The 22514-nt window shown below is 41.2% G+C and overlaps 1 protein-coding gene across 1 annotated transcript; it reads right to left on the reverse strand.

Moving 5' to 3' along the window:
• Window positions 1-362: 362 nt before the first annotated feature.
• On the reverse strand, window positions 363-22128 carry E (nonribosomal peptide synthetase ebony). The gene is made up of 13 exons (XM_076817050.1): window positions 21470-22128; window positions 12526-12658; window positions 10859-11131; window positions 8922-9077; window positions 8585-8811; window positions 7803-7865; window positions 7304-7514; window positions 6305-6472; window positions 4597-4793; window positions 3893-4088; window positions 3255-3615; window positions 2514-2964; window positions 363-1940 (listed from the first exon to the last, which is right to left on the reverse strand). The coding sequence occupies exons 2-13, from the start codon at window positions 12656-12658 to the stop codon at window positions 1800-1802; spliced, it is 2577 nt and encodes an 858-aa protein (XP_076673165.1). The 5' UTR covers window positions 21470-22128; the 3' UTR covers window positions 363-1799.
• Window positions 22129-22514: the final 386 nt, after the last annotated feature.

The raw sequence follows: 22514 nt of genomic DNA on the forward strand, positions 1-22514 counted from the left end.
AAGATTAATTTTGAGGCGTCATATTTGAAATGCCAATTCATTAAAATGGAACGGTTGTTCCATTATGCGGCAGTATGCGTGAATCGGAACGCACCCTCTATTTACAGTGGGTCCAGGTCCAGGGACAGTGTGGCCAATGCATTGAGCTATAAAAATACCTGGAGAGTGAACAGAGCAATGGCGGCCGGTCCGAGAAAGAGGAAGATAACGGGTGAACCTATCTCTCTCTTACAACAGGCTATCGATGTATAGTGCAGGTGAGTGAAGTTATCCGCGCACGATATACATATACGACACAGATAGTGCATACAGAGTGAGTAAAGTAGTCCAATACGAGACCCATTTCTTAAAAACATCATAACTCTTGGCTGAGAACACTTTTATTAAAATTCGATACACGTCTTAAAAGTAGAATATGTATTCACACATAGCTCTGTAGTTGTTGCCATTGTAGTAAAATCATAGACTGACGTCAGTAACGCTCGATATGTATTACTTGAATGATTCCAATGTAGCGCGCGGGTGCGTATTTCAAAGCGTACGTAAAGAGACAAATACGCATGCGCGACTAACTATCTACTATGCAGTCTATGCACTCCATAGACATATGTAGACGGAGCGTAAGCTGAGGGGGGTTATACACGCCGAATGCATTCGAAGCTAACCGACGTGCCTGAATCTGAACCTCTGCCTTTTCCCCTCCAAGCCTACCTTCCCCTCGCCGATAGTCCCAGCTTCTGCTCCATCCATATACGTCTATGATGCACTCAATGCGCGAAACGGAAGAGCACCCATAAGAGCTACCGGAAGTCACCTGAAAATGGCGGCACCAATCAGCGGCGAGGAACAGATTGGCCACACTTTTCCTGGACCCACTGTAACTCTATTTAGCAATGTGTTCCCATATTGGGTCCACATTTTAACTTAACCTATATTCATTACATGATCTCCTAACATAACGCCAATATCATCTCTCCTTATACATTCAAGCTACATTTACATTATTCGTCGTATCAGTTTCAGCATTCTGTGCAATAAATTCGACAAGAACGTTGAACAGTCTTAACCAAACCGGCGGAAAGTACGAGAGAGTAAAGAATAGTTTATCACATACGATTCCTATGTACAAAAGTATTTACATTTCCTTATAGTCAACGCGATACATTTGTCTCTTAATTGCTATTTTAATTGAAGAGTCCTTGTAGAAAGCACTGTGTCAAAATAAAAAAAATAAAAATTTCGGAAAATGTTCTACGTGCCAATGGTAACACCTACTGTAGTATAGAATTTCATTTTTGGCACTAACAGTATTCTCTACAAGGACTCTTCAATTATACTCGAAGCAGAAAACATTGCAAGAATCATATACAATTATATACACTCATTATGCGTTATACTAACCTCTCCATTTGAGGGACAGAGAGAGAGTGTGTTTACGAGTTGCTCTCTCTGTCTTTCAAATTTAGTGGTTAGGTTAGAGTATCGTGGTATGGTGGGGGTAAACGCCCAACGGCGTAGAGCAGCCAATATTCTCTGCCTCGTGCACAGCAGCGACGCAGCAATCGTAATGAAGTACGAAACAATCGTAGTCGACAAATCAGACAGTGGAACGTACAAGGCGATGTCGTGACAATGCTTTGTTACAATAAATTAATACTCGATATCGTTCTTAACGTACGCTAACCTTAGATTCTTATTCTATTATCGCAAAATTATACACAGCCATGGAAGACCGCGATAGATCCAGCTCCCCTAACACGACTCAATTGACTAACGTTATCTTTCCGTTGCAGGCGAAGTTACTTGATCATTTTCAACGAGCAAATCGCCAGCTGACTGTCAGGCGCCTGTCCGAAGGGTTTCGTACCATTAGGGGCAACGTACTTATTCACTTGGTAACTCAGCATCGTTTCGTATCCGAACACGTCCATTCCGAGTTGCTGTAACGTAAACAGTAAGATAATAAAATCAGCTTTTGTTCCTTACTTTCGAATATGGAGCAAAATTGTAACGGGGATAAAATTAATTAACTCTCGGTGAAACCAATAGCCTTATGGTAACATTGGCACCTTTAGCTACTTCCATTGGTAGGAATTTAAAAAATGGCACTTCGACAGTTCTTATCTAGAGACTGGTAATTCTGACATATTTACTTGTCGGGACCAGGTCAGCCAGTTCTGTTTCCCAGCAACGATATTCGCTTAACAATTTCGCGCTGTGCGGTTCTGGGAGGGATTGGAAAGCTCGGGGGACATTCGACATAACACTAACAATAAGCGTAGCAGTAAAGACTCGGCTGCTGTTCCTCGAGTTGTCCAATTTTCATATCCTATCCGCGAGGAGGTCGCGCGAATGGAGCAGTTCCCACTTCGTAACGACCTCGTTAAAAAAGTTTCTACGGTGCATTTTCTTGAGAATTGCAAGATTAATCGAATCTCCGGCGCTGTCGTGAATGGTAGATGAATAACGATGATTGCGTTTCGTATGGAAAGCTTGAGTGAAGGCATCGTTACCTGGGTGAGAGGGCTGGTATTCGTGGTGAAGATCCCAGCGTACTCTTTCCTCTTGGCCAGCTGCAGACAGTACACCTCCATCTCCTTCATCATGATCACGTTCTCGCCTGGGTTCAGATCGCTGCTAGTGGACATCATGAAATTGTGTACAATCTGGCCCTTTCCCTTCGGCAGCTTTCGCTCTCTGATAGGCGCCTCTAAGAACTCGAGGAAGTCGAACACGATCGTCAGTTTCGAGTCGAGTATTAGTTCAGGTTCGTCCCACAGGTCGAAGTTCAGGCCCACTCCGATCGTTCGACCGTCCCGCGCTGACTTCACCGCGAAGCTCAAGTTCTTCTCGACTAGAGGCCCCCAGAGGATTTCCATCATCAAACGATAATCGTCCTTCTCTATGCCTGGCATCAGCCATTGCTCCAAGTCTGCCTTGCTGTAGAAGCTCTCTGTTATAATCCTGTAAAAAGAAATAATTTTCTTGGTTCCATTCATTCCTCCTCTGGGGCATTAAACGTAACCTTAAAGAGAAAGGATAGGATTCAAATTTTCGTCCTGAAATTCTCGGAATTAAAACTCTCCGTCGTGCTTTGTCCTTCAGTGTTCGTATTATTCCGAATTTCAAATTTTTAACAGAGTTATGGATGCTCGTACTTTCGAGGTGGGGCGAGTCACAGGCGGCCTCCATTTTGGAATATTAGTTCTAACGGTTTAGAACCTTCTCTACTTGAATTAGCAAATTATACGTACTCTATCACGTCCCTTTTGTGGGAGTCGTTCAGCATCTCGAAGATGTGCTCCTCCTCGTTCAAGTCCTTCTCCAGGAGCACCTCATCCGTGCTGATCCTCATTCGGTCGAGCACCTCCGCCAAGTTCTTCGCGGTGATGAACTCCGTGATGCTTATCTCGTAGCCCTGATCCCTCAGCTTCGTCACGGTGTAGATGGAGTTCAACGAGTTCCCGCCCAGTTCGTAGAAATTCGAATCGAGCGTCGCGATCGCACGCCTACCGCGGCCTATCACAGACGCCACCGTTGGGAACAGCACTTTCGCTTTTTCCAGCTGCTCCGCGGGCACACTCGAGTAATTGCAGTTCATGTACAGATCGTTTTCTGCGGGAAAGAATAATAAAATGAATCACTGCAATTTTCGTCGCGATTAAACACGAATCTCGGATTACAAAATTTATGGTCAATTTCGTCGTGAGCAACAGTGAGGTTTGTAGGAGGAGTTAAAAAGAGATTGAAAAGAAAGGATTCTCAGGGAGATCTTTAATTTCCAATCCATTAATAGTGCGACTTTTTCAAAGCTCATCACTTTTGTGTCACCCAGTATGAAATCGATTGGCAGAGATTCCCACTTGGTTAAGCGTTCGCTGTAATGCCGTACCGCTGTTGAGATTCGAGGACTCGTACTGCTTCAGCAGAGCCTGGCGATCCGTCTTCCCGTTCGTTAACAGCGGTATGTTGTCCACGACGACAACTTGTGGCAACATGTACGGGGGTATGGTGGCTTGCAGGAATCCCTCGATCTTCTGGCCGCAGGTGGACGATCCGTTTGTGGTAGTGACGAAGGCGATTAACGTCTGAAACATTGTAATTGGAGATGTAAAGCTAAATGCTAGAATCACTGTAACAAAATACTTAGAGCCATTATAAAAACTACAGAGATGAATTTTAGAGTAATGTCACAAAATGAGTATTTAGGAAAAACGACAAAAAATGGTATTTGAATGGAGGGGTGACCCCTATCAAGCGGTCATAAGTGAACAATTTATCTTGACCTGACTATAGCTTATACTCGAATCCATACAACTAAATTTTCACATTACACTTTAACACGCAGTAGAACTAATTTGTCAAAATATTCTTGTGCATCTTCCGCTCACTATCCCTCCAAAAATGACACACCCACTATATTATATAAACTCACAGTCACTCTTCTAATCACCCCTCAACATTCATCCACGCGGACAACGCCCATGGGCGTTCAACTAGCACGTCCACTGAATACAAATAGATCGTTCCCGCACACAGTATACCGCTCAAAATTTCAATCCCACTTTAAGCAACTCTGAACGATCAGATCCATACCTGAGACAATTCTCCCGGCTTGTAGCAAAGAACCACCACGTTGTCCACCCCAGGTGCTCTCGAAACCGCTTTCTCCACCTCCGTGAGATCCACTCGGTGTCCCCGGACTTTGATCTGCGAGTCCACTCGTCCCTCGTACACAACCACCCCCTTGGATATCCTGGCGTAGTCGCCCGTGCGATAGATCTTCGAGTACTCTATTAAAAGCAACGTAAACAGGCATTAATAGGTACCAACAGATTCGCATCTCGGTGTTGCGCAACGATCGCGATAGCACGCGCTAAAAGCGATCTGCGACAGCATTGTCTGCCCCTCTCCTTTTTTTCCTGCGCGCGCGATTCATTCATACCCCGCTATTAATCACGCGCCGTATAATCAGACGCGTCGAGGATAAATTTTCATCGTGATCTACGGGCGATTATCGCGCTCGAGTAAGCGAGAGAGCCGGATGAAAAACGCGGGATTTCCACCGCTCGCGTGAATTATTCCCAGGTGGGACAGGGTCGGCCGCGGACGTTACATTCTTAACGAGATTACGCGCCGGTCGACTCCTTTTATGGCGCTGCCAGGGTAAAAGATCCCCATTTAATCGCGCGATAATGCACGCCCGCAGCTTCTTCTCGGCGATGGTGATCGCGAGGGAACTGTTGCTAGTCCACGAGCAGCGAATCCTGGTGGGATTGGCAGGTTGTATGGCATGCCTAGGTGGAAGACTTTTGCATCGTCGTTGAGGGATTTTTTTTTGTAGTGATTTTGGGGTGGAGGGAAGGGTGCGGGAGAGGGTGAGAAGTTAAAGTTAAGGGTTCCTAAGTTTTGAGAAAGGGAGTAGGACTGGCGTGAGTTATGTGGAATATGTGAAGCATTTCACACTTGAGATTTTGCTGCGTGTGGAATTCCACATTCAGGAATTTCGAAGACATTTTACCATTTTTTACTTTTTGTTCGCGAACTACTGTGTTTTAGGCTGTTGAAATTTGATGCTTTAATTTGCACTCGTGGCAAGGGGTTTGGCTGGAGAAAAAATCAGTTATTTTTAAAATCTAATCTTTATTAAGTTTATGCTAAAAAAAGCGTTAAAAAATAATTTTTAGTTAACTTGGCACTACAAAATGTGTTCAAAAAGGTCAACTTGACCGTTTCTTGTTTGTACTACCCCTCGTACCCCAACTGCACACTCGGGAAGAATTTGCTCCACCGACCCTGGAGGGAGTACCTCTGAATTATAAGTTTGCAGACCTAATCTAAGTTGAACCTGTTAACCGGCAAAGACAAGTGAACTCGTCATTTGAAAATGCTTCTTCACTGGGCACGACGAGTTAACTCGATTTCTGCCAGCTAGGGAGCACTTTCGACTCGAATGTTTCGAGCGGAAAATATACCCTTAACAGGTTAACTCAGACTTAACCCATGGCTAAACTTAACTCAGGCCTAACCAGTCCGTAACCTAATCGATACGATCGACTATAAATTCGAAACTTCAAGGGTCTCCTTGAATTTACTCTGATGGAATGCGGATGCATTTATGGTAATTGAGGAACACTTTCAGTGTTTCCCAAATGCAGACTCCAAATTCATTATAATTCCCTGATCGTAGTGGTAGGTATCTACTTTTTCATTCAACGACCATTCTACTTAACCATTTATAGTCATGCGTAGATACAGTGACCTTTGTATAATTGAAATGGAGATTAGCAAGTGGTGCGCGTACCTGGATCGATTGCATGGGGGTTGTCGAGGAACTTGCGAGAGTCGTTGTCGCGAACGTATCCAGCTGCGAGGTTCCTTCCAGCCACTATTAGCTCACCGACCTCTCCTTGCGGGACCAGTCTCATTTCCTTGCTCACGATGTACACGATACAATTGTCCAGCGGCTTTCCTGTGACCAGGGAGCATTCGCGTTAAAATAGGCGCAGGCTCTCGCGTGAGAAACTCACAGAAATTCCTTACACAACAATATTTATTCCTTTCCATTTGTACTTGTATTTCAAATACACAACATGCTCAATTCAATTTTCAATAGAAGATAATATCTTCTTATCCACCACGAGCGCATAGACATTAAATCCAAACATTAGTAACGATAGAACAGATGTACTGAGCAACAGCGAAGTCTGCAGTGCGCATGCTCAGAAAGAGAAGGCGGGGCAGAGGGCGTAGCCCAGCCCCCTCCACTTCGCACAGCGAACTCTGTGACGTATACGGTCCGCTCTCGAGTTACTATCAGGGCCCGATCTATTAGTTCTTTGACGCCCTTTATATTTAATTATAAATAATTATTTTAAGATATAATTTTGTCAGTGAGTGAAATTTTTGTAGGTATTTCTTGAATACCAAAAGCTTTACGTACTTTTTTTTATTGCTTTTTCAAAAAGTTTTACTTTTTTATTGATTTTGATTGATTTTAATTGTGTCTTTCTACCAATTTTGCGGCCCCCAAATTTCCGGCTCTGGGCAGTTGCCCTGCTTAGGCCCCCCTAGAGCGGGCCGTGTTTACTATTATGTACTATTTAATTTCTCGCAATCAAAGATGTCTTATAGAATCTTTCAATTCCCTCGATTAATTTCCCCAACAAAACTCACCATTGCTCAAAAACAATATCTACCTACAGCGTGGTTTCTATATGAATTCCAGAGATTATAGTGGCAGTAGAGTCAACCAAGTACAACTTAAATTTCAAGCCCTCGATCTTAAACACTCGTGCTTTACCTATAGGGACCTTATCCGTCGACTGCAGCTGGCTTCGATTGTTCAAGAGATGATAGGTGACGTCACCCATCACTTCCGTGCTCCCATAGAAATTCGCCAGGATCTTGTCGCCACTATCGAAAGTAGCGAAGAACTGCTCCGCCAGTGAAAGTGGCAATGTCTCGCCGGAGCATATCCAAAGTTTCAGTGAACGCAGTACGTTCTCCTTGTCCTGAAATTGAAATTGAATATGGCTGATGGGCAGATTGCTGGCTGGCGTGATTATAAGCGTTCGACGGAGGGAATTAAGTCGCTATTAAGGCAGATATATAATGATACAGTTCGCAATTCCCGGGTTTAATTGAAGCGCTTGAATGCCGGGGTTGCATGATCTGCCCGCGTGGCTTAGGGAAACACGCTATAACGTTGCTGGAACGCGTCTAATTGAAATGTCTGGATCAGTGGGTGTTGCGACACAATGGCTTAATTACTTGCGTGTAATAACCGGCGTGGTACTTACGCGTAGACCGAGGTACATGAGCATGGAGTGCAGCAGGGAGGGAACCAGCACCAGTCGCTGGATCTGAAACGGAGGCAAGTGTGGTGGCATTCAGCTGGAAAACTGGCAGAGTCTTGTGAAGGGAAATAGTTGCGATATAAGTGACACAGGCATGAGTAAAATTATTTCAGTGGAAACTATTGGGAAGTGGACTCCCTAAATCGGAGGTGAACATAATGGCAGTGGCTTTTCTTGCAACCTTATTAACTTTATGCAATCGAGAGTTTGTCTTTATGTTCATTGGAAATTAGTTGCCTCATTATTTTCCTAAAGCTGAATAAATTGCTACTGAAGTCGAAACATAAGATCTTTTCTGTATTCTGAGGGTATATTTGTAGGAATAGATTCTATAATTCCTAATGTTTCAGGAGCCACGGAAAAAACGGTCTTCAGCGATGGGACTCGAACCTACGGATCCTGAACGTGCTAGCCAGCCGCCTGACCAACTCCACCAATGCCAATCCTCCTAGGGGTCTATGTTCCGGCCTCCTGTTAAGGGTGTTCTTGAACCCACGTATCTACTAATTATTCGTGATCTCTAGAAGACTGACCTCTATCTAATTCAGCCTAAATTAACAATCCCTAGATATGGAATATGATAAACAGGGTCGCATAGTGTCATTCTCCGCGGCAAGAATAGAAGAAGCGGAGAGAATAGCGATCACCAGGTCTCGAAACAGACACCCTACCACATTTCCTCCAACTACTGACGCAAACAGTATCTCTGCTTATCACCCCCTCACCTTATGCTTCTCCAACACCTGCATGAATCTCCCCGGGTCCCTGGTGACTTGTTTCGCAACGATCACCAGGGTGCGCCCCTGCAGCAGAGGTCCCCAAATCTCGGACACGCTGTCGACGAACGTCAGGGACGTCTTGAATACGCATCGCTCCTCGTTCGCCGCGTAGGGCAACTCCCTCCACTGCCACTGCAGCCGGTTCAGCACAGCGGCGTGTGGCAAGAGCACACCTTCGCGCAGCAAGAACACGCAAGGAGAAGAGATTTTACATACGAGAATGGAACGTGGAATCGATTAAAAAAAAGGGGAGACCAGATCGGCTCTTATTTGGCGTCTTTACCTTTCGGCGTGCCAGTGCTGCCGGAAGTGTACAGCAGGATCGCGAGTTGCTCAGGGTCTTGCTCCTGCTGCGAGTCGTCCTTTTCCACGTGGCGAAGCCTCGCAACCAGTTGCTCGTACGTGATCGTCGCTGTCCCCTCGTAGATCGTTGGATCCGCTGGAACATTTAGGAACGAATCGCTGAGAACAACCCTTCTTTCTTGCCCCACCTCACGCTTCGATCGTCTATCATCGATCGCGCGCAGAATTTTTATAAGCCTGCGTTGACTTTCCTAAGCGAACATCGAGAACACAGTAGACTATGTAGCAACGGAATTGTAGATGTACAGGGTGTTCCATTTAGTGCTGCTACTGTTACGAAAACTTGGAACAGTGTTTTCCCGATCCGATAGAATTTAAAGCTTCGTGTTCCAAAGGGACGATTGAATTTGCGCCAAACTGCAAACGCTGTGAATCCAAATTGTGGAGAAATTTTTCTCATCGGGACTCCGCATTCGAGAAAATCGATTCTCAAAAATTGAATTTGCGCTAAACTGCAAACGCTGTGAATCCAAATTGTGGAGAAATTTTTCTCATCGGGACTCCGCATTCGAGAAAATCGATTCTCAAAAATTAGTTCCATTGTTAAATCGATTTTCTTTAAAAATGCAACCACGTTTGGAAAGAAAGTTATTCTACAATTTCGATAATAATTACTCCTGCATTCTGTCCAATTCTTAGCGAAGTGTATGCGTAGTAACTGCCAATCATGTTTTCGAATTCGATCTTCTCGAAAACATGAGAAAATATTTAGTTCTACTATATTTTCGACTTATTTCTGCACGAGGAATCATTTTCTTTCCGATTGCACCACGATCTTGGGACCGCCCTGTATAACAGCCTCCAATTAAACGCCTCGCGAACTTCAGGAAATCATTCCTGCCGGGCAGAAAAAAAAACGCGAATCGGTTGTTCGGTCGGCCTTTAAATCGCCGCGGCGATTCGCGTAGGCGCCAAGGCCCTTCCGGTTACCGACTGAAGAAAGTATCGTTTTCATCGAGCTAGATACTCAAAGGTGAAGGCGAACGGGGTCTGGTTCGATTGTACTTTCTTTCTCTCTTTCTCTTTCCCACCGTCTATTTTCTCCCCTTGCTCAAACGACCAGCCTCGATACTCTTCCGATCGCGTTTTAAAAACCTTCTTGGGCAAGGTGCGCCGCGAAGTCGCAATGAAGACAGTAATGTAATCAGCCAGCTGTGAATATGGATGAAGCTATCGTTTCCCTCGACGCGATAAATAATTAAACTAATTGGTGTTTATGCGTCTCGCTTGGCCGCGTAGAAAAGTTAAGTGGATCGAGTTTGAAGTCTGATTTGTAGGGAGTTTCGAGGAGACGTTAATTAGGGGGCCGCGTGAATTATTTTCTATCATTTTTAATAAAACTTTGTGCGTAGATGGAGAATTGAAACAAAAATTGACTCGTGTTTAATTTTCTGCTTAGATATTGGATAGTTTACGAAATATTTAATAATAAAGGTGGCGTCTGGTTGGTTATCACTTTCAGTGGCTAGGATTTAGAAGTTGATCGAAGTTAGCCGATAGAATAGTAACATTTCGTAAAACTGGAGACTCGAGTGGTTTCTTGATTTTGTTTACAGGCTTCATTCGAATAATGTGTTATAAAAACCGAAAAAAAACTGGTCGCATTCTTTTGTATTTCATCCCGCTTAATTAGCGACAGCAAAGTTCGTTTATAATTTCCATATCGCAAAAACAACGAAAGATTTCTCAAGAAAAATGGCAAACTTCGATGGCCTATATTTTCGAAAGAGACTTAAAACCAGCAAAACGATGACTTAAACCCCCCCTAATTTCGCATGGACTACATCATATCACGATCGCGTGGAAATCCCCAGGTGTGAGCGCGCAGCAGAGAGGGAGAATGGAAAAACCGTTTACCTCCATCCTCTATCAGCACCACGAAAGGTTTCGCCTCTTGCAGAACGTGTTTCACCCTGGACATCGGGAACTCGACGTCCAGGGGCAAGTACGCCATTCCAGCTTTCATTATAGCCAGCAGCACGGTTGGCAGCCGATGGGACGGTTTCATGCACACGGCCACCAGGTTCTGCGACGTGTTTTCAGGCCTCTCGAATTCCCTTAAAACGCGGGCCATCCGGTCGGTCAGGTCGTTCAGCTCTGCGTACGTGAGCGTGCACTCCTCGCCATTATCTAAAAAAACAAACGCAGATGAAGAAACCTGGAAAAAGAAACAGGGGAAAGGAAGAGCAAGAGCTTCAGAACATGTAAGGCATGCCGTGCTCTGAGAAGGAAGAGGAGTCGAAGAAAAATGAAAAGAAAATCTTTGGAACTTGTAATGCCACTTTGTGCTCCAACCGGGGATTGTAACACGCCCGGAGCGGGTTACTAGTAACATAAGACAGTCTGGTTTAGACAGCCACTTAACGTACTCTGGTCATTCAGCTGAAAAAAATGAGCAATCTTTGTGAATTTTTTATTCAATGAATAACAAATATAATAGTGCAAAACTTGTTACATAATATTCATCTACTTGTGCCCTGCTCAATTTTTCGGCCAGGTGACCAGAGTACCCCGTTAAGGGGAGGTTCCGGTCTAAATGTCGATTTTTTTTTATTTTATTTTTCGAATGTTCAATCTTTTAGGAATGCGTGTTTAAAAGGATTTGTTGAAATTCGTAAAATTCACGAAGTTATAGGCATTTGAGTAGCGGCAAATTCATGGGTAACACCCGGCCACTCGGCACTCACGTAAAACTTTAAACGCGTTTTTCTCGAAACAGTTTTCTCAAAACGGTGGGACCTGTATCTCCAAATGTTATTATCCGATTCGACTGAAACTTTTTTTATTTTGAAGAATATACTTCTGGCTAGGGAGGAACTAGAAAAAATTACAAAAAATTTATAATTTTCAAAGGCGTTGGAAGGATGTAAAATACAGGGAAAAGTGATTTCAAACTTGAAGTGTCGTTATTTTCTAAACAAAAATGTTATTTTTGTATTTTGTTCTGGTTTCCCTCTAGCTAGAAGTATATTCTTCAAAATAAAAAAAGTTTCAGTCGAATCGGATAATAACTTTTGGAGATACAGGTCCCACCGATTTGGATCAATTTTTTGACGCCTTGTCTTTAACGACTCCCCAGTGCCGTCTGCAATAATTAATTATAAAACAAAAAATATATTTCTATAACTTAAGACATCCTTAATACAATGCAAAAAGTCCCATTAAATTATATACAGTAGTTTTCCTTTAATTAATTCCTAAATATCACCTATTTTTTGGGGCTCTAGACCGGAACCTCCCCTTAAGTAGCTGTCTAGACTAGACTGTCTTATGTTACTAGTAACCGCTGCGAGCGGGTTACAATCCCTGGCTCCAACAAGGAAATGGATGGTAAGAAGGGAAGGCTTGACGGTGAAAAAATGTCACATATTTTGTTATCGTTATAGAAAAGGAGGAGCAGAGAAGCAGGAAGACATGCTTTGGAACGATTTCCTCGCGTTTTTCTTGCGCGTCGATGAATGCTGTGTTCCTCCTTTTTTCGCCCCTCTTTTCCCGCCTCTCCCTAATAACTTCAATGGCAATACCTTCGTAGTAGATCGCCAGCTGACTGGAATAATTCGCCGCTGCCTCCCTGAATAATTTATGAAGCAGATCCTTCTCCTTGCTGCCGTCCAACTGTCGGCCTTTCAGCACTGACTGCTGTAGAATGGTACCCATCTGTTGGTCGATAATTTCCCGGCTTCAATCTCTGTTCTCTTTCAATTAGACACTACCGCCGACTTGCGATCGGCGCACAGTTTAATGAGTGACGGTGGGATTGTATGGGTGTGTGTACTTGTTGATTGCTCGCCCATTTCAGTTGCAATGGGCAGAGGGGAAGAAGCGACAGACGGTTCTTTTGACAAAATGTTTCATTCCATTAAACTTAAGGGTACTGCAATCATATACAACTGTATTTGATTTACGCTGGACTGCATCCGAAATTCGATTAGTAGGGGGGCCGAGATCGGTGGCCCGGATTTTCAGTGTCTGATTTTTAAGAAATTATGCGAGTTATGCGTTATTATGTTTGGCTGGCTGATTAAATGATTAAAGTTGACTTAACAGGGAAGTTCGGCAACTCGAAAATTCAAAAAAAAATTGAAACATTGCAGAGGTGTAGCTTAAGTGATGCTAATAACGTAAATATTTTTTATTCGTCTGTAAAACAGTCCTATGGGTGAAAACACCCCCTCAAAGATGTTGTGAGCTTTCATGTTATCGGGAATATCTACGAAACTGTAAAAGATATCGAAGAAAAGTTGAATTCAAAGTTTCGTGGTTTTCGATATCCTACGATATGGTGATAAAAAATTATCGAAAAATGGGTTGAATTTAAAACAACGGTTTTAAATACTAAAATTAATATGTAAAAATTAATTCATTATTTAATTAAAAACTGTGTCACTTTGGTCTGAAATCGCCTCGGGCGCAAGCATATTATAGTTTACTCTAAAACTAATCTTCATGAGTTCATATTTTCGGAAGAAAAATACTAAATGAAATAATAATTTATAATTTATATTTTGTACAGATTTGAGTTATTTTAGTTTTTTTTATTTATTTGGTTTTGTATAGATAGAGTATATTTTATTCTGCTATATTTTTGTAATTCCATAAATATTAAACAGAAAAATGAAAACTTCTAAAATAAATACAAATATTTATTTTCTATTTTAATTACATTTTTGGTGAAAATTCAAAAACGGATTTTAGTTATTTTAGTCTTCTTTTTATTTGGTTTTGTACTGAATACCTATATTATATTTTTGTAGTTCCATAAATACTAAATGAACTGAAAATTGGTAAAGTAAGTAGTTTTAATTATATTTTTTATTTTGTCAAAATTCGAGAACCGGTTTTTGGAATACTGGAATTCGAAAATCGATTTGGCATGAACCCTAAATGTAGATAACGAAAGTCTACGACGTTCATTAATCGTAATTAATTCTATGATTCGAAAATGATTCGAGACAGAATTATTATTATTATTCCTGAAGGATCTTTTGCCTGACAGATCGACAACGGAAGAAACGATTCGTGATTTACGAGCGAGTTTCAGTCCCAGACGATAAATTGAGCGCTCCATGTGCCGACGGCGAATAACTTTTAGACGTCTGTTCAATTAGTGGGAGATTGATGGCGATTTTCTATGCAAACACCTCGATGCTTGGCGACGCGTCGAACAATACGCGAGGGGATTCTGAGGCTGGCTGGAGGAGATTCATTCATTCATTCATCGTGCGAAGGGAATGGTGGGGCCCCTGGTAGGCCTTTGTTCCCCTCTGTAGTGCCTTTTCGGAGATATAATGACTAATCTGACGCATTAAAGTGGTGACAAAGTGGTATCCTTTCAGGGTACAAACCACCAAACGTATTCATTACTTCAGTATTCAGTAACCTTTCTCTTAGACCCATCTTAAGCATCAAACTACATGTGCTACTTGTTGTTAGTATTATTTTTTTAACAAAATTGGAATTTTAGATGATAGCATATTGATTCTCATTAACAACCTTGGACGCATGCTAAATAATAAACAACATGTGCTACTTATAATTAGTATTACTGTTTGAAAAAGATGAGGATTTCAGAGGTCAACCTAATTAATTCAGAACTTACCCGAGGTGTATACAAATGGAATTATGGGTCAAAATGGACCCTTTGTCCAACCCGTGGCCAAACTATCTTTCGTTTAAGGGTCCAAGTGCCGCAATTATTTAGTCATATTTTTAGTAATTTTTTTTTACCAAACTCAGGACCTTATAGTACTAATTTTCGAAAGCTGTGCTGTATATTTCCCTGGAGCTTTACTTGCTTGCAAGAAACCCGAGGGCACCGACCTCGCATTCTGCTGTTTTTACATCACTTAACAACGTGCATTACGAAAAGTATCGCGATTCATTTCTCTTACGAAACACCGCAGGTTTGGTCTTCCGCCACGAAAACTAACGTATTAGACTGCTTCGCCACGAAGAATAGCACATTTTGGATTACATAGCAAAGACTATCATGATATCGGCGATATCTCGGCTACCTTTCTCTCTATTTCACTTACGTTCAATATTTCTCACTTTCGACTTCGATACATTCAAGAAGCAAGCGAACCGAAGGGAGATAACAGTATATTATGATCAGATCGGGACAACATTTTTATCAGATCATATTCTATCATACACAGTGGTGAATTTAAATTAGGGTTGGGACTATTTGTCGAATTTTTCGGTATTCGAATACCTCAGTTGCTCAATTATTTGGCGAATATAATTCGAATATCCAAGTATCCAAATACTATTCGAATATTTAAGTATTCGAATACTCAAATATTCGAATACTCAAATATTCGAATACTCAAATATTCGAATACTCAAATATTCGAATACTCAAATATTCGAATACTCAAATATTCGAATACTCAAATATTCGAATACTCAAATATTCGAATACTCAAATATTCGAATAATAACATTCGAATACTCAAATATTCGAATAATAGCATTCGAATACTCAAATATTCGAATAATAGCATTCGATTACTCAAATATTCGAATAATAACATTCGAATACTCAAATATTCGAATAATAGCATTCGAATACTCAAATATTCGAAGTTAATTCCTAGCATTCCCATACCTACTTGTAAAATATGCGAAAATTAAATTATTCGAATAGTCCCAGCCATAATTTAAATAGGCAGCCGATGAGCAGTTGCCGCCTGCATCCTTGCCCAGAAGGCCCCCCAGGGTCCCATCTTCAAAAAGAAAATTATGATTTTATCCAAATACTATAATTTCGTTTTCTGCACTACTTCACTTAGCCCGTTTTCAGTAGACTCCTTCTTCATTTTCCCGAAAAATTTGGGCCCCTTGGAATGTTTGCCACCTGGGCCTTATTCCTTAAATTCGCCACTGATCCTACCTAACTTATAGAGCCCCACGAAAATCAAATCGTGTCGATTGCTGCGGTATAAAGCTTGTATTCGTAGCCAACCATTCACATTTGCTTCTTTTCGTCGCTACAAATGGTAGGCTCGTGCCATTTCTCGTGACAAATCGCTCAAACATGCTACTCCCCGTAAAGCGGCCTTTAGGCATTCAATATTATTGTGCAATATTGAATATTGTCCAATATTATTGACCATCTAGGGTCCGCTTAACGCACGTCGACTATATCTTTGCAAGGCATGTAGTTTGCGAGGCACGTAGTTTGCAAAGTCTTTGCAAGGCCGGCTCTTGCCTATGGAGGACGTGTACACGGAACATAATCTCATCCATACACACCTCGAACTAATACTTCTTCAATTACATAACAGTATAAAAAGTTAACTGTGCTTGTGAATCGTGTTCGACGATCCACGATCGACTGTTGTTATCTTCTTCTCGGTATTGCAATAATTTGTAGATTATCCGTTGATTGTTTGACAATTAGGAAAACAAAAGTCGAATTTGTATGAAATTGTAAAAAAGACGGTCCATACGGTGAATGTACCAATTTCTGCTGATGTCCCCATTTCTGTTCATTTCGTATTTTTTTATTATTACATGCGTTACGTTTGTACTATAGTTGCAACAAAATAATTCTAAATAATTTACAAATTACTAGTATTTAAACATCTTGAAATATCTTAAATAGTTTTCGACTGGTTGATTTATTATTAAAGAATTAATCAATTACTCTGCAAATTTTTATTACAATTTTTTTACACCTTCTTTATGACGAGTTACCTCTTAAATCAGCAGAAATTGGGATATTCACCTTACATGTCCCATGGAAATCATTTGAAGAGGCATTATGCATGCTTCTTTTCAGTCTATGAAAAATCATTGAACATTTTCCAACATGGAGGTCAGTATTTTGGTTGCAACTTTTTGAACGGTATTCTGCCGCGATAGTAGGTAGTTGAACGCGTTTAGTAGGAAGGTCTAGTGGGGAAACGGTCGGAGAGCAATATCAAAAAGAAGAAAAGAAGAAAGGGAAAGTTGCCTCGAGAAAACTACACCCTTCGATTCGAGACGTGACCGCGCGGCCCGCCTATTCAAATGGGAATTGGCGGTAGGAAATTATGAACGCGCGGTGCGTTTATGTAACGGCGTCTATTTTGTAACTGCTACAAAGAAGTGAAAAGTTCCTCCGTTCGCTCGATGAAAGTATTTCTGCGAAGCGAACCCACCCGTGCCAATGCGCGTTTTCACGAATCGTTGGCAAATCTAGCAAATTTATTCCGTGGCACGCAACAATAGTTACCAAATTATTCAGTCGAAAACTGGGGGCTGTTAATACACTGAGATTAATATTATATCTTTTTTGTGGTTGATTTCAGATTGGATAGGATTTCTTCTTTTTCTATAATTGTCTGAATATTTAATTATTAATGGCATTGTATCCCTTTTTAAGTACTGTACTCGTAGATTATCGAGTAATTCAATTTGATAGAATTTAATGAAAGACAGAAACGTTTGGCAGAATGGTGAGTTAAAAATTGAGGACTGCGAATACACCAAAATTGATTTTTCAATTTTTTTATTTTGTTTCAATACTTGGAATAATTACTGATGCTCTTGAGCCCCTTGTTAAGTAATATTCTCGTAGGGTATTGAATTATTCACTTTCATAAAAATGTCCATCGAACCGTTAGTCGCCAGGAATAAGGATATTTATTTGACATATATGAACAGAATAAAAAAAAATACTTGTAGACTTATGGGGGGATTGCGCCTTGTTGGGCCGAAAAATAGGTAATTCTTTGTGAATTTTTTGTACAAAAACGGTTCGACAAATTAATTTGCGGTTTGGCAGGTTGTTGTATTGTATCTTGAACTATTGTTCTGAATTTTTGTGTGACAGTGAAAATAAAACATGGCAGGTACAGAGAGAGCGTTGAAAAATAATGCGGTGGCCCTGGCGTTGACGAAAAGTACTGTAAGGGTTATCCGAAACACAAAAAGGAAAAGAGATTCTTAGTCTATATGAATGTGGCTATCAGTGGTAGTAAATTTATTGCCGTATCTGTTACCGTTCCTTTTTTATTTAAGAAGTTTTCCTGATTTTGGGGCAAAACCTTTCTCAGACTCAAAACAGGGCGCTTCATCTTCTTCAAAAGGCTGCCATTTTAACATTTTTTTATTTTTCTTAATGCATCTACTACCACCCATAGCCACATTCATATAGTTTAAGAATCTATTTTCCTTTTTGTGTTTGGGATAATCCTTACAGTACTTTTCGTCAACGCCAGGACCACCCGATTATTTTTCAACCCCCTCTCTGTATCTGCCATGTTTCTTTTTTCACTGCCACACAAAAATTCAGAACAATAGTTCAAGATACAACAGAACAGCCTGCCAAACCGCAAATTAATCTGTCGAACCGTTTTTGTACAAAAAATTCACAAAGAATTATCTATTTTTCGGCCCAACAAGGCGCAATCCCCCTTTAACTGCATATTCAATGGAATGCTAGTCATTCAAACAAGAAACCACTTGCGCTATGCTTCAATCAAATAACAGTTTGACGTTAATGTGAAAGGAAACGAAAGGTAAGTCTTTTTACGTTATGATATGAGGCTACATTAATGCAGTTTTGCAATGACTGATTAGATTGCGAAACAAGATTTTCGAAGTTTAATCATCTTTCTTTTTGAAATCCATCACAAGCACCAGTTACTCAAATTCAATATCCTCACTTTTCATGATAATATTTCAGAGTAAATCCTATTTTCACCCATCCCCAACTTTTATCTCCCATTTCCACCACCAACAAATCAAACACCGTCGAAGTCACTCAATTTTCAACTTTAAAAAATACATAGGGATTATAAATAAATGCAGAGGAACAACTACGTATCTAAAAACCTGTACGCAACTCAGCGCTCCTCTTGCCCCGCGTGACGCGTGACGCAAACATCTCAGATCGAACCCAATTCCCATCAATCATCAGTCCCCTCTTCAGCTCCTATCACCGCCAATCAAACAACACCCCACATCCAGAACACACAAAAATACCTAAGAGTAACTGCAGCACGAGCTGAAGGCTCAAATTTCCTCAGCACCAAACAATTACCAACCTCCCACCGTCTTAACACAAACAGAATCTCAAAAACTCCATCCAATCTCCCATAGACCCTAAAACCAGTTAAATCCAAAGGAACTTCACTCGCACAACTTAAGCTTCTTTAACAAAGTCCCAACTCTCACCACCACCACGAGGCTACGATATTAGCACGTTGAACTGCCACGTTTTTCGTTTACCCACATTCGCCGGAATGTGCACCGTCAGAAACAGGAATGCTTCACGGGGTTACTGAACTTGTTGCTCTACGTCACTTCTGAAGCCAGTAATGCAAAAATAATAATAAGAATAATAAGGGGAGGATGCCGTGGAAACGAAACAATGGGTTGGCACAGCCAAGTCAAGTCACCGTCCTGTGGATGATACATTACTGGCATGGAGAGAACTGTTCCTGCATAACAGTTCCCTCGGATAAATGGGTGTCTCCAACTTAAGTGCTCTATGAAGAATGCAGCAGAGGTGAAGGATCCACCGCTGCCAGGTCGTCAGTCAGCCAGAACGACGAGGCAACAGTGACGTTGTCGAACTCATGGGCATTGAAGGATGAATGGAAGCACGAATTTTGAGTACGTTGTAATATGGACGAAAGTCTAGATGAGAGCCGCAGACCACACAGTATAATCAAAATGTGGAATTATTAATAATTGATATTAAGAGTTTGGTATGAGTTGAGAGAATACAATGCGGATACAAGAAATCAGGCATTGAGAGGAAAAACGGTCTACCTAGGGTTTGTCGGTTTTTCGAAACCGGGTTTAAAAACCGTTTTTTTTTTTATAAATTTGTGAAATTCGTAAACCAGTTTTTAAATTTAAAAAGAAAACGGTTGTGTATATTTGAATTAATGTGTAAAAATGAATGAATTATTTAATTAAAAGCGTAAAAATGAATTAATTATTTAATTGTAACATTTTGACTTGAAATCGCCTCGGACACAAGCACATTGTAGTAGGTAACTGTTTACTGTAAAACTAATCTTCATGAGTTCATATTTTCGGAAGAAAAATACTAAATGAAATAATAATTTATAATTTATATTTTGTACAGAGTTTTAGTTATTTTAGTTTTTTTTATTTATTTGGTTTTGTATAGATAGAGTATAGTTTATTTTGCTATATTTTTGTAATTCCATAATTATTTAAAAAAAACTGAAAACTTCTAAAATAAGTACGAATATTTATTTTCTATTTTAATTACATTTTTTGGTGAAAATTCAAAAACGGATTTTAGTTATTCTAGTTTTTTTATTTATTTGGTTTTGTATAGATAGAGTATATTTTAGTCTGCTATATTTTTGTAATTCCATAAATATTAATAAAAAAAATGAAAACTTCTAAAATAAATACAAATATTTATTTCTATTTTAATTACATTTTTTGGAGAAAATTCAAAAACGGATTTTATTTTTTTTTTATTTATTTGGTTTTGTATAGATAGAGTATATTTTACTTTGTTATATTTTCGTAATTCCATAAATAATATAAAAAACTGAAAACTTTTAAAATAAGTACAAATATTTATTTTCCATTTTAATTACAATTTTTTGGTGAAAATTCAAAAACCGGTTTAACCGGTTTTTATGGGAATAGTGGAATTCAATCGTTTTCTTTTCTCAAAAGTCGTTTTTTTATAAACCCTAGGTTTAACCCACATTGAAGAAAAATTAATTTTTCCTATTTTTATATGATTCCTACAGCCTATTGGAATACATTATTACTAACAATAATAATAATAATAATACGTTTATTAACGGAAGCCCTTTGATACATAAGTGAGAAAAAGAACAAAAATAGTGAGCACAACGAAGCGAACATAACTTTCCTACAAACTTAATTTCGGAAAAAAATGTGAGTTACTTCCTTATTGCTTTCAATGCCTCACATGTACCTGTTAATAAATTTGAAAGCCTAAGGGTTCATGTATCGTGAGTGTTTTAAGAAGAATTCCAAGTTGAAGATGGTGCTCATTGGCGACCACCATGCTAGTAAGACACAACAGTATTGTGCTTAACACTTTGCCAGCCGCTGTCACGTATGCGCGATTTCGCAATTTCTATTGTACCTAGAAAGTAGGTACTATTTCCCGTTACCCTAAAAACTCAATTCCATTTCATATTTACCACCAACGAGCCTATACCTTTCAAAGATTTCCATCCCATCTACATATTTTAAAAACCCACTGAATACCTGCGAAATTTGAAAAAGACTGACAGCGAGCTCAACTTTGCGACCGTCGAAGTATTAACTTCGCAAGTCCCAAGGGTTTATTTATTCCAATTGTTTAACAAAAATTCCAAGCCGAAGACGATGATCAGTGACGACCGCAATGGCACTTCTACAGTTTAATTCCTGACGTGCCAACAATGCTCTCGTCCCATCCAACATCATTTCGCCACGAACACGCGCGTTCAACTTTCATCCACTCACCTCAGAAACAGCCTTTCACCGGCCAGGTTCTCTGTTCTTCAACGCTTAATCAGACCGACTAGGTGCCTCTTCCTATTCTCTTCCCAAATGGAAGTCCTGTCGAAGTGCGCGCGGTTTCGTATCGAGCCGACGGGCCTCGCTCGGTCGCCTCTGAACTTTCGCCAGGTTTCGTGCGGCGCAACCGTGCCAGCCAGATTTTCTCTCCGCGGTGGCTTTTTCCCTCTGCGTGTCCGGGTTTCCCGGCGCGGTCTCCTTCGGCACGAGTTTCGTCAACCGATCACGGGCCACTGGCTCGCTCTTTCTTTCCTCGACGGCTGCCCGTCGTTGATTTCGATGCACCAATTTCGCCCTCCCCCCTATTCCTTCAATTTTCCACTTGTCACTTCCGAGGTCCCTCCAGCGCCCGTTCGCGTCCCGCGGCCGGCGGTGGCTTCGCAGTTTCTTCCGTGTTTTGTTCGACGGAGGTGTTGCTTGGCGAGTGCAGCGCTCCTCTTGGTCCCCGATGATTTTTGGGACTTTTTCCTTGCAGTTACTTTCGGCGGGGTGACGGCGGACTTTTTCGGAGAGCGGTTCGGTGGCGTTCGCGGCGTTTGAGGAAGGGACGCAACGCGGTGACCTTCAACGTTTGGTCATCACCGGCCCGATTACTCTGTGAGAATGTCTCCTCCTGTTGACGTAGCATGTGCTTTTATATGGAACCGGTTACGAGGGCCCTGAATTGTTGTCCGTTGTCCCCCATCCTGCCACCACCATCTCTCGCATCTTTTGTGCCGCCGCTGAGGCACGGGCTGGCCCCTTCGGTGGCGTGCATCGACACACCGGCTCTACTTCCTCTATGGCTTCCATCGACTCTCCTCGGCTCCTTCTCTCGCGTCCAGGTTTCCCTGCCGGTGGCTTCGTAGCTTCTTCGCTGTCATCATTGCCCCGGAGGAGCTGCGGCTAACCCCTTGTGATATGAGCTGCTCGTTTGTTAATTCAGCGGAGAACGCATCTCTGTTTTCGCGGGTTGGAAGATTAATGCGCGAAATTTGTGGGAAAATTTTAT

This window comes from Andrena cerasifolii, chromosome 1, assembly GCF_050908995.1.
Source record: "Andrena cerasifolii isolate SP2316 chromosome 1, iyAndCera1_principal, whole genome shotgun sequence".
NCBI lineage: Eukaryota > Metazoa > Arthropoda > Insecta > Hymenoptera > Andrenidae > Andrena > Andrena cerasifolii.